This window comes from Haliotis asinina, chromosome 5, assembly GCF_037392515.1.
Source record: "Haliotis asinina isolate JCU_RB_2024 chromosome 5, JCU_Hal_asi_v2, whole genome shotgun sequence".
NCBI classification, from domain to species: domain Eukaryota; kingdom Metazoa; phylum Mollusca; class Gastropoda; order Lepetellida; family Haliotidae; genus Haliotis; species Haliotis asinina.
In genome coordinates this window covers 4265649-4278293 of record NC_090284.1, presented here as the reverse complement: position 1 = coordinate 4278293, position 12645 = coordinate 4265649, and the positions used below count along the sequence as shown (strand labels likewise).

Sequence of the window (12645 nt, the reverse complement as noted above, 5' to 3'; positions counted from 1 at the left end):
AGCGGACATAACTGCATGTGTTTGGTAATCAGTGTAAGTGGTGTTGTGAAGCTCTGGTATCTGTGCAGATGCATTAAAGTACGGATTTCAACTTATATTATTCCTTTGCGATGCGCATGCTTGTATCAACCATTTTACTCCCTTGTAAGAGTGCCAAAAAACGTTGCATAGAAATCCATAGGTTAGCGCTACATTAAGTATATATTGTATTATCCGGTACATTCCATGTATTTATTTGATTCGCCTTTGGGCATAACTGATAATGTAATTCTATTGGTTTTGGAACTGCTATATACAAATATCAGTCATTCCTGTACAAGGATTGTTTTTGAGGTTACATTGATGCATGTCTTCTTTTTTTTTCTCTGGCAGCCCAAATTGACATACATCCGTCAGATGAGGACAGACTCATAAAGATTCTCCTGTCTCGATACAAGCGCCGTGGAAAATACGGGCGTCCGGTGAAACATTTCAATGACACCGTCAAAATTGAATTTAACATCCAACTAATTCAAATTATGGACCTTGATGAGAGAAATCAAGTGCTTACGCTCAACGTCTGGGATAGATACGTGAGTGTCACTATGATAGCTATGCATTCGTCTATTGCAGTTTTTATTCTTTGTTTTTAAATCCCCCATACCTTCACCTGTCTGTTCTAACTGTAAGGATCTTCTTTTATATTTGCCATCATTTTAATGCATATAAAAGTTTTAAATTACCAAGAGGTTTGAACGCTGAAAAAGGTATCTGTATGTTGCAATTATTATATTATATATGCCTTTGCTTTTCAGCCTTACACAAGCCTTTGGTACCTTTGTGTTTCAATTACGAACAAATACTTGAGTGTTATATAATACCATGGCAGATGTGTACAGATGTTTTGGTACTAACTTAACATAGATATTCTCGCGTCTTGACTATAGGACTTAGAGGCATGCCAACGTTTACACGTAGATAACCGCATAATTACCACCATGGTTCCATTATAAGCTCAAACATGCAGGATCCCGTCAATATATGCATTTCTTAATACATAATATGGCACGTTCCCCTGAGTTTCAGCAATAACACATACCTGTGTTCCGTCTATAATAGATTACATGCAGTCTTTGAGTTTCAACAGTAACAAATACAAGTGTTCCACCAGTAAACAGTGACACACATTCCCTTGAGTTTCAACAATAACAAATACAAGAGTTCCACTAATAAACAATGTCACACATCCCATTGAGTTTCAACAATAACAAATGCAAGTCGTCCATCAGTAAACAATGACACACATCCCCTTCAGTTTCAACAACAGTATGTGCATGAATACAATCATGTTCTATCTAAATATTCTAAATATTCACACACCTTCCCAACAGTTTCAACAATAACATATGCTTGTGTTCTATCTATAACCAATTACATACATTCCCGTGAGTTTCAACACTAAATTATACCTGATAGGCACCCTCATGAACATTCACACACCTTCTCTTTATTTTCAACAATAATAGTATGCTTGTGTTCTATCTATAAGTAAATACATGCATCCCTTGAATTTCAACAATAACATATACGCGTGTTCCATCCACGAACAATTACATGCATTCCTTGAGTTCAACAGTAACATATACCTACATTCGTACGCGTGTTCCATCCACGAACAATTACATGCATTCCTTGAGTTCAACAGTAACATATACCTACATTCGTACGCGTGTTCCATGCATCAACAATTACATGCATTCCTTGAGTTCAACAGTAACATATACCTACATTCGTACGCGTGTTCCATGCATCAACAATTACATGCATTCCTTGAATTCAACAGTAACATATACCTACATTCGTACGCGTGTTCCATGCATCAACAATTACATGCATTCCTTGAGTTCAACAGTAACATATACCTACATTCGTACGCGTGTTCCATGCATCAACAATTACATGCATTCCTTGAGTTCAACAGTAACATATACCTACATTCGTACGCGTGTTCCATGCATCAACAATTACATGCATTCCTTGAGTTCAACAGTAACATATACCTACATTCGTACGCGTGTTCCATGCATCAACAATTACATGCATTCCTTGAGTTCAACAGTAACATATACCTACATTCGTACGCGTGTTCCATGCATCAACAATTACATGCATTCCTTGAGTTCAACAGTAACATATACCTACATTCGTACGCGTGTTCCATGCATCAACAATTACATGCATTCCTTGAGTTCAACAGTAACATATACCTACATTCGTACGCGTGTTCCATGCATCAACAATTACATGCATTCCTTGAGTTCAACAGTAACATATACCTACATTCGTACGCGTGTTCCATGCATCAACAATTACACACATAACCTAGTGTTTCAACAATGACAGATACACGCGAACGTTTGTGTTAAACCTGTGCCCAATTGCAAACCCTTCAATTTTAAAGTAAGTTATAATCGTTTGTGAGATATTTATAACAACATGCAAATATCCCTCTGTTCAACCTACAAACAGTTTCATTCGTACCCTTGTGTTTTAAAGTTAACAGTTACAAACGTGCCTGTCTTTTGCAACGCGAGAAAATACCTACGTGCCCGTTTTAAACAGCCTGATGTTATTGCTAGACAGACCTGTATGATTGTTCAGTGTTAAAACAGTCAACAGTTTCGTGACTAACACGTTGTGAACTAGAAACAATTACGCCAGTGTTCTTCATGTTATAGCTACCCATTGAGTTATGAAGTTATTAAATGGAGAGCATGTACATTTAGTGGAGCCCATTCTTCGTGTACGTCGTCATATTAAAGGTATTATCAGCCACTCATTCACGTAATATTGTTAGTTCATGGACCGGGGTGAGCTTTGGTCATTAGGAGATGCTAGCAGTCTTCATCTCCCGCCCGACTTCCTTGCCTCGTTGACACTTTGCACTGATGGTCATATCCATGGCTTTCTCCAGTCACTTCAAATCATCTCCCTCAGATGCTTCACGGCTCTCAATAGCTTAGCTCGTAAAGGTGTTAGTGTTCCTGAAATATGAAGAAAGCGTTATTGGCCAAGCTTGGGCATGATACAGGCCAGAAAAGTCTGTTCAAAACCATTTGACAATTCAATTAAACGGTGAATATTGATCGGGTTTCCTTCAACATTTTGTATTAAATACGACAAAGAATGTTAATACATCTAGTTGTTATACTGGTGGGTTTTCTTTCTCCACTGTACAAGTTCTGTTTTGAACGAAGCAATGTGGGAAGACCAAAACAGGAAAAAGAAGTATATGACTTGAAAAGCAAGAAAGAAAACAAGAAGAGCAATTCAAAAGAGATAATTACCACAGATAGCGAATTAAAATGAAACCGCAACAGTTTAGCGCTGTAGATTGTATTTTACATCGGCTTACAGAAAAAAACAAAAAAAAACAACCCCAAAACGTTTAATATCGTGATGAAGCTCATTTTGGTAGTAAAGTTCGAGTTGACACAGGTCCTAAATTGTTCCTGTCTTCCTAAAACCCCTAGCATGGACACAGTGCTTACAACCCAATGACCATGAACAGGATATCCCAGGATTCGAACCTATGATCGACGGATCCTTGTTCGGGTGTGGGAGTAACTCAACAGAAGCAATTATTATTACAAACCACTGTAACTCCTGGAAGACAGGACGGTGTAATGAGATGTGTAAAGTGATTGGGAATGTGATCTGAAAGCGAAGACATGTTGGATAGTACAAAGGAAACACATTTTAGCGGCATTGTGTACGGGGAATGAGTACAGACTAAGCACTAAGTTTTCTGCAAAGGTAGAATCTCAAACAAGTTTGATTACATCTTCTTAGAAATTCATATATCAACTCAGTGCAGGGAGAAGACCCGAAACGATGCTAGTCGTAATCGTAGATAATCCCATGATAATACACAGCACAGCGAGATAATACTCAGTTTGCTGTAACAAAACACAGTACGATGTGATAGTACACAGTACGATGTGATACTAATCAGCACGGAGTAATAAAAAAATAATAAATAATGTGATAATACAGAGCACGATATGATAATGCACAATACGGTGTGATGGTACACACTACGGCGTAATAATACAGACACCGTACGGTGTGATAATACACAGTACAACTTGATAATACAAAGTACGGCGTGATAACACACAGTAAGTTGTGATAATGCATAGTGCGATGTGATGATACACAGTACGGGTGTGGTTATACACAACACGGTGTGACAATACACAACACGGTGTGACAATACACAGCACGGTGTGACAATACACAGCACGGTATGACAGTACACAGCACGGTGTCACAATACACAGCACGGTATGACAGTACACAGCACGGTGTCACAATACACAGCACGGTATGACAGTACACAGCACGGTGTGACAATACACAGCACGGTGAGATAAGGATCGTACTCAGTATGGACGTGAATTAACTAACGACTGATCGTAGGAAAGCGAAGGAAGAAATACACATTCCTACGCGGCCCATTCCTCTATAGTTCCATGAAACCGGCAGTTGCCTATAGATTTGCAAGTCCTAGAGTAAAACCGAAGTTAAAGATTTTTCCGCCAAACCGTCAACACTTTCTGCATCACCAGGGTTGGAGTATTTTAACTACTACCAAAATGGATCCTTGTAACATGGCGTACCAGTGCATTTCGATATATCTCACATACAAACCGTTGTAAAAACTGACAAAGGAATAGCATTGGAGGCAGTGGATGGTGAACCAATAAATCGCATTGGTTTTGTAACAACTTCTACAGAAAACATCATGAAATGAACAAGATGTATATATTCCCACGACGTAAACCACATAGTTGCCATTCCTTCATCTACGCTTGGTTCTTCTATACTCTGAAGGGTTCAGTTGAAACGATATGTTTGTGAAACACTTATCGGATAGCTTAGTATAATAATTATGTGTATCAGATGGTATGCTATATTTATACTTTGGTTTTTATTCTTTTCAGAACTGGTATGACGAGTATTTGAAATGGAATCCCGCGGAATGGGGAGGCGTGAACAAAGTGAGAATACCACCAAGTAAAATCTGGACCCCTGACATTCGACTCTACAACTAGTAGGTGTACAGGAATTCATACTCACAGAAGTTTAGTCAGTGGTGTACGAACACTAACATCTTAAATGTTTAACCAAAGACACCTCCTGTGGTTTGAAATGCATGTGTTCAGACCAAATGTTTATGGTTTGAAATAATTGTAGTTTGGCTCAATTTGTAAATCAGGTAATTTATTGCAAAGTGGCTTCTCTGACAGAACGAGCCAGCACTGCAATGTAATGGCTAATAACAGCAGGTCTGTCATTTTCGTAACTCTACCGGTCTCTTTGCGGAGATTTTGTCTTTTGAATTTTGATTACCACTTGCACTAACGAACAACAAATCTCCTGATTTGTGCAGAGCTACTTTTGTGCATAGGAAATCTGTATGTGTTTGCTGGTGCAAATGGACCCGTGACGCTTGCCTACTCACTTGTAATTAGAAAGCGTATTCATATAGTAATGAACAGAAACGGAATCCTAAAACAATAAAAACAAATGCCCTACAACCCAGAGAAATCATTTCCGCTTGGTGTTCTCAAACCGCCGGACCATGCCCTAACGTCATGAGGCCAAGGTCATTTTATAGCTTGCCCTTGCATAGGATCAAGTTCGTGAAACAGTACGCATGTGATGTGTTCCGAGTACATCGTCCGATACCCTTAACTGATAGTCATATAAACGAGTTTAGGATAAGGCAGCTGTCAGACGTCACTGCCCCGCTATCCTCTGTTACAGTAGCGACCAGAAGATACCCTGACTCAAGAGAAGACGGTAACAACGTATTTGATACGCTTCGTTGATAATTATTGCTACGCTTTGCGTCTGAATCAATAAACTGATCATCCATATATATCTTTGACACTTACAAATACCGTAATGCTACACTAAACTGTTTGAATACTACACTGATAATCTCGCAAGTGACACTACACTATAACGAACGATTTTATAACGTCATATTCATTTTCCAATTTTGCCCCTAGCAAACATGTAGTCAAGAACAACTTTGAATCTATAATACACAGGTAACGAATTTCCCTCACCTGCATGTTGTCAAAATATAATGTATTAAAAAGGCTGGTGTGTGAAGTATTTCTTCATTTCCCCCGTCTAATCACAAGATACATGAATCAATCAGCGGAATAATTTGATAATTGGAGGGATAGATTAATTCGTTTAGTTTCTGCTTCAAGTCAAGATAATCAGATTACTGATAAAAGTGAACAACATGAGTAATTTGAACACAACAGCGTATCTCTGCTGCCGAAAAAAGTAGATAAAAAATTGTGCAGAGCGCCCATAACTATGTGTTGTGTGTTTGAAGCCGAATGCTGCTTTACACCATGTGCGCTACAAGATCACGTGGTGTGTAATACCAGCTGGGCGACATTCCCGAAAGAATTCTACAGTTACAGTCACATGTGTATTACTGAATAACATGGTAAGGTAGGACGTTGTGATTTGAAATTTAAAACTAATATAAAGGCGATTGGGCGTTAGATTATTTAACTCATTTGGGAATCGAACCTGTCGTTTAGGCTGCATGAACGATGCCTTTTAAGAATTGCCTACCTCGCCACTGCCCTTGTTTTACATTATTTCAAGCGAACTGTCTCTCTATTGAAGTATCGTTTCGCCGGTGGTTACACGCATGAAGATGTGAGTTAGAACTGGTCTTCAGTCACCCATGCGACTGATGGTGTCGAGTGGTCAGGCTTGCTGACTTGGTTGACACATGTTATCGTATCCCAATCGTGTTGTTGTTGATCTGTGGATTGTCTGGTCCAGACTCGATTATTTACAGATCGCAGTAATACAGCTGGAATGTTGCTGAGTGCGACGTTGAGCAACAAACCAGCCAACATTAGTGGTTCACTTAAATGTGATGCTGATCCACACTCGTATATTGACCATGGTACAAACCACACTGTTCATGTGACACTCCATACTGAACATGATACACCACGTACCGACCGTAATACACCCCAAGACTTCATTTTGAACGTCGCCACGAAATACACACACTCTCGGGAAACCTACAAAAAAACTCTCCATATTGCTGTAATATTGTTGAGAACTTCGTTAAATAACCGACCAAACAATCAACTGCAAACAACCAACGTACATAAACCGTAAAAACCTTGGATAAACAGTTGCATATAATAGGCATCAGTTCGACAAAAACCGCAGAAGGAATAAAACTCCCTCTAACAAACGACAAAATGCAATGAATGATGCTGAACATGAGCAATTAATCATGTCTGTATACCTTTGATTTGTTACATCAGAACACTTCTCTAAGAGAAATAGAAAATTGAGATGTATGTTGGAACCATTTAGAAACGGTACACCTTTAGTCATATCATTAGGCATTTATTGTATATGTCATTGCACTTCAGTCTCATGTATATCCCACTAAAAGACATTCTGCTCTGCTTCAGTGCCGACGAGAGACTGGAGGAACACAGGGATGCCTTGTGCCAAATAGAAAATACAGGCCTAGTTATATGGTTACCTCAAGCTGTTTATAAAAGCTCGTGTGAAATTGATGTATCAGCATTTCCGTTTGACATACAGAACTGCCATTTAAAGTTTGGTTCGTGGACATATGATCAATCTAAAGTGGATCTTGAACTACTGGGTAAAAAGAAGGAGATAGACCTGTCTGAATATGTAGTGTCCAATGCATGGAACATACTGTCAGCTCCGGCCAAGAGAAACGAGGTGTCCTACTCGTGTTGTCCAGAGCAATACGTCGACCTGACCTTCCGCCTCATCTTCCAGCGTCGTTCAGTGCTGTACAACTATATTCTCATCCTCCCATGTATCCTGCTCACCTCGCTCACACTCGTGCTCTTCTGGATCCCGCCTGAGTCTCCAGCCAAGTTAATGTTGGGTAGGTACCAACTCATCTCAGGTTAATGTTGGGTAGGTACCAACACATGTTAAATTAATGCTGGGTAGGTACCAACAAATATTAAGTTAATGTTGAGTAGGTACCAACACATGTCAAATTAATGTCGGATAGGTACCAACACAAGCCACATTAATATTGGGTAGGCCCCAACACATGTCAATTAATGTTGGATAGATACTGACACATGCGAAGTTAATGTTGGGTAGGTACCAACATGTGTCAAATTAAAGTTGGGTAGGTACCAACACGTGCCAAGTTAATGTTGCGTAGGTACTGACAAATGCCAAGTTAATGTTGGTTAGGTACTGACACATGCGAAGTTAATATTGGGCAGGTACCAACATGTACCAACTTAATGTTGGGTAGGTACCAACACGTGCCAAGTTAATGTTGGGTAGGTACTGACACGTGTCAAGTTAATGTTGGGTAGGTACCAACATGTGCCAAATTAATGTTGGGTAGGTACCAACACGTGCCAAGTTAATGTTGGGTAGGTACTGACACGTGTCAAGTTAATGTTGGTTAGGTACCAACATGTGCCAAATTAATGTTGGGAAGGTACCACCACGTGCCAAGTTAATGTTGGGAAGGTACTATCATGAGCCAAATTAATGATGGATAGGTAATAACATATTCCAAGTTCATGTTGGGTAGGTACTGACACGTGCCAAGATAATAGTGGGTAGGTACCAACACATACCGAGTTAATGTTGGGTATGTACCTTCACATGCTACCTTGTATGTATGTATGGGTATGTACCTTCACATGGCATGTTGGAAGGGCTCTTGACATAGTGTGTATTGTGTGTGGTTGACACGGGTCAGAAATGTGTATGTAATATGCAGTGGGTCTGTAGCACATCATGAGTTGTCATCTTAGATTCTTTGTGGTGGTATATTCACATGCTATATATATATATATATATATATATATATATATATATATATATATATGTGTGTGTGTGTGTGTGTGTATATATCATGCCGTTGTATATGAACCGGCATGATATATTATATATATATATATATCATGCCGGTTCATATACAAGGTGTGTTTGTGCCATCATTCTGCCATCATTCTGACTTACCGCTATGTATTCAAAAGGCATGTACAGCATAAGGGTCACCTGATCTGATCTGATCTGATCCTAATTTGCCTCTTACTTTAAGGGCCACCTTTACGGTTTGCCAATTTTTAAACTACTACATGTTCAACTTATAATCTATTGCACATGCATATTTCATCTGGCTGGCTCAGGTCGGAGTACCGTATCAGAGCTAGATGTTTCACATGTTCTTCAGCGTGCTCACTGTAAAAGGTTTCAAATGCCATGCATGCCGATAACGTGTTCAGGTATCTGAACATTGGGTTCGAAAAAAATCTAATAGCTTATTGCCCAACTAGCACAGACTCGCTCACATTCCCGATCATGTTGATGTTTGATTGGTTACTAGCAATGTGCTTACTGGAAGGAAAATATCCCTATTGAAAATTAAAGACTACAGTGAAAGGCCATGCGGGTTATGCCATATTTCTCCGGTGACACACTTCCAACGTACCCTATGGAACCATGGTCTGTTAAAGATGAAACTGAAAAGATAGTGAACCGAGGTTTGATTAAATATCTATACCCGTCTCTAGTCATGGGTGCAAGGGTAATGTCATGATAGATAAGCACCACTGAAATACTTTGAACACTTTGAAACATTATTATGAAAATGATCAGATATCCTCGAATAGCTGACATTAGGCTTTTTACCTGACAGGTGTTCCACTGGCTAAACCTATATGTTTCGGTTTTTAAATGAAACTTTTAGTAAGAGCAAGCTGCTGACACAAAATACCTAAATATGTTTGTAATATTGCATGCATTGGTGTTATCCCTAACAGGGAATTGTTGAAATGAACAAATTCTGGGTGTCAGTCATATAGACATTTTGAATCCTTTTATATAACTTCAAAACTGAAAATGTCCCTTATCCTGCTCTGACCTTTGTGAATCTGTTACTCAATATGTACCTTACCATCTGACGTGTGTTTTCGTTTCTGTACGTTGGTGTTTGTAATATCGTACACAACCCTTATGATATTGTTGCAGGTCAATCGTTGTCTTAATTTCTAAATGAAAGCGTCATCTGTAACTAATGTTGTGGAGGCTTACTGATTCTGTTACCCATGGCTATTCATATATTTATGTGTGATGTGAAGTTTTACACACTGAAATGTTAACCTGACTACAACGGAACCATTGTAGTTTATGTGCTAACGCCGAGGGTACTTCTTGTCTGTTGACACCAACTGTACATGTTGTACGTTGATGTTGATATGCCTGTTGATATACCAGTCTACCGTTACATGTCAGCACCATGCCATGCTAGGCATAGCATTCCCACCTATCTGATAACAAATATGTGGAAGGATTACTACAGTAGGTGAAAAGGTGTCAGCTGTTGTGGGTTTCGCATGTTTTTACCAATATTCCAAAACTAGCACAAGAACGGGACATCAGATGTCACGTGGTATGTGTCATTAAAGTATGAGTATTAAAGTATGTTAAACATGAACTACGTCACAGGTACTTACCCATGGAATCTTGTGATTGTCAAAACCCATGGGCACTGTTACGGTACTGTCAGTGTTGGCAACATCATGGGAAGAACCGTGATTCGAACCCATTATACAAATAAATTGTTGTGCGAAAATGAATCCAGGCTATTGAAACAGCTGGGTCATTTGTGACCCTGGAACAATTATCATACTTCATGTCAGCAATGCACTCAATGGTCTGTTGACTACATTTTTAAATCATCTATCTATAACATAGATAATGGTCCTCCGAGTACTTGACGCAATACTGTCAGTACGTGTTAATGGACGCGGATGGTGTTGGATGACCCTTCCCCATGTTGGTTATTAGACATGTTGGATATCCGAAAAAATATGTTGTGAAACAGATTGGAACAGGTTTTCTCTTCACAGAAATTAATTATGTGACCGATAATATACCCTATCTTTGAAATCCCCTCAACCCGGAACATTACATCATGGACATCTAAACATTCATGCACATAAGGACCATCCCTACATCGACTCACACTCCCCACCCCCTACTGTTCAACCATCACCAGACCTTCTGTGACGCTCCCTTCTACAGATATGCACACTGATACAGCTGCACCTACTTTGCTTCAATTCGTTATTGAACCAACAAGCTGATGACGAAGTAAAAGTGCTTTGATGAGCCGTGCATCGTGTATATGAATCAAATATAATACTGATGATATGCACACGTGCAAGTGGTGTACTCCTGTAATTTGTTTTTATTCATACATAAACTTTTATTACATAATTAGATTATTAAGGTTACCGGTTATGAAACACGCATCTCAAACCACGAAGATATGCTCTATATTAGCCGCATGACCTCACACACGTTCTTTATTGCTAATATTATTAATGCATAGTATTACACGACAGACTGGGCTAAAAACCTTTTAAAGATTGTTGCTCTGAAGCTTAAAATATTATCCTGCTCTCTACACAATAATTATTGTGACTTCCAAAAGGTTTCATAGAAAATGAAAGACTTCATCTCCAGAGAATAAACAGTCTGAAAAGAGTTCTGATTGGCGTAAAATGTAGGATAAGAATTAAAACTAATTAAATGGAATGTTGAAGATTAATGTTGACTAAAATAGATAAGCATGGTCTGTATTACAGTACCTGTAGCTCTTAGAGTTACGTTTGGCTTCCTTTACCCTTGTTCCTAGACATGTCAGAACCCCTACAACACGTCAGCATGTACACGAACCTGACAATCAAGTGATGTAACAACCGACCCAGTTAAACGTTTAATTCGTTTTAATTTTTTAAACATAATTCAGAAAATATATTCTAACTCAAAGAATGTTTGAGTGCATAAGTTTTAAATATTGACTCCGTCCACATGTACGTTCTCATTTTTCAGAAAGGGTTATTGGTTACTGTTAAGCTGAACCACAGCGTAAGTCCTTTAAAGAATCAAATCATACAATGATTAACTGACGTAATAAAGACAGTCATTAAAACGTGTCTGTGAAAGCATATCTCAGAGGTTAGATTTTAAGGAGATATATATTTTGTCGGTGGGTGTCGGTGTCGGTGTCGGTGTTATGTGGGTGTCGAAACGACGTTACATAAGACGTTAAGTAAATATCATGCAAAGGAAAAGTGAAGGTCTGAAAATTATGCAGTTGAGCAAGAAACAGATACTGCGATTTAACACATAAGTTAAAGGAGTGGTTTCAATTGTCAACACGATCACTCACATCAATATCAGAACAGCTTCACGCATACATAACAATAATAAAACAGAAAACAAACTTGTGTGCAGTTTTCAGATATTGCAGTATTAATATATTTTTCCAACAATCAAATCAACAGATTTAACTTGTGTTTGTATAGGTTCATTCAGATCGCCAGGTTTACTCTGAAGTGAGGTGTCTACCTAAATATTTCGGCGTATAGGATGGTTTTTAGAAATGTCAGGCAAAGGATATCAATGAGATTCCATGTCGTTTAAAATTGGTACAGATTTTTAAAACTCGGTTTACGAATTTCGGTTGAATGTTAAGAACAAAAATATAAGATAAAGAACGTGTTTCTGAAATGT

At 38.7% G+C, this 12645-nt stretch overlaps 1 protein-coding gene across 1 annotated transcript in view; it reads left to right on the top strand.

The window, feature by feature from the left end:
• The window catches only part of LOC137284612 (neuronal acetylcholine receptor subunit alpha-2-like), a 69805-nt gene that overhangs the window by 39216 nt on the left and 17944 nt on the right, over positions 1-12645 (top strand). The window contains exons 3-5 of the mRNA XM_067816493.1: positions 373-572; positions 4986-5095; positions 7518-7972. Of these exons, the coding sequence (XP_067672594.1) occupies positions 373-572; positions 4986-5095; positions 7518-7972 (765 nt within the window). The remainder of the gene's footprint in view (positions 1-372; positions 573-4985; positions 5096-7517; positions 7973-12645) is intronic.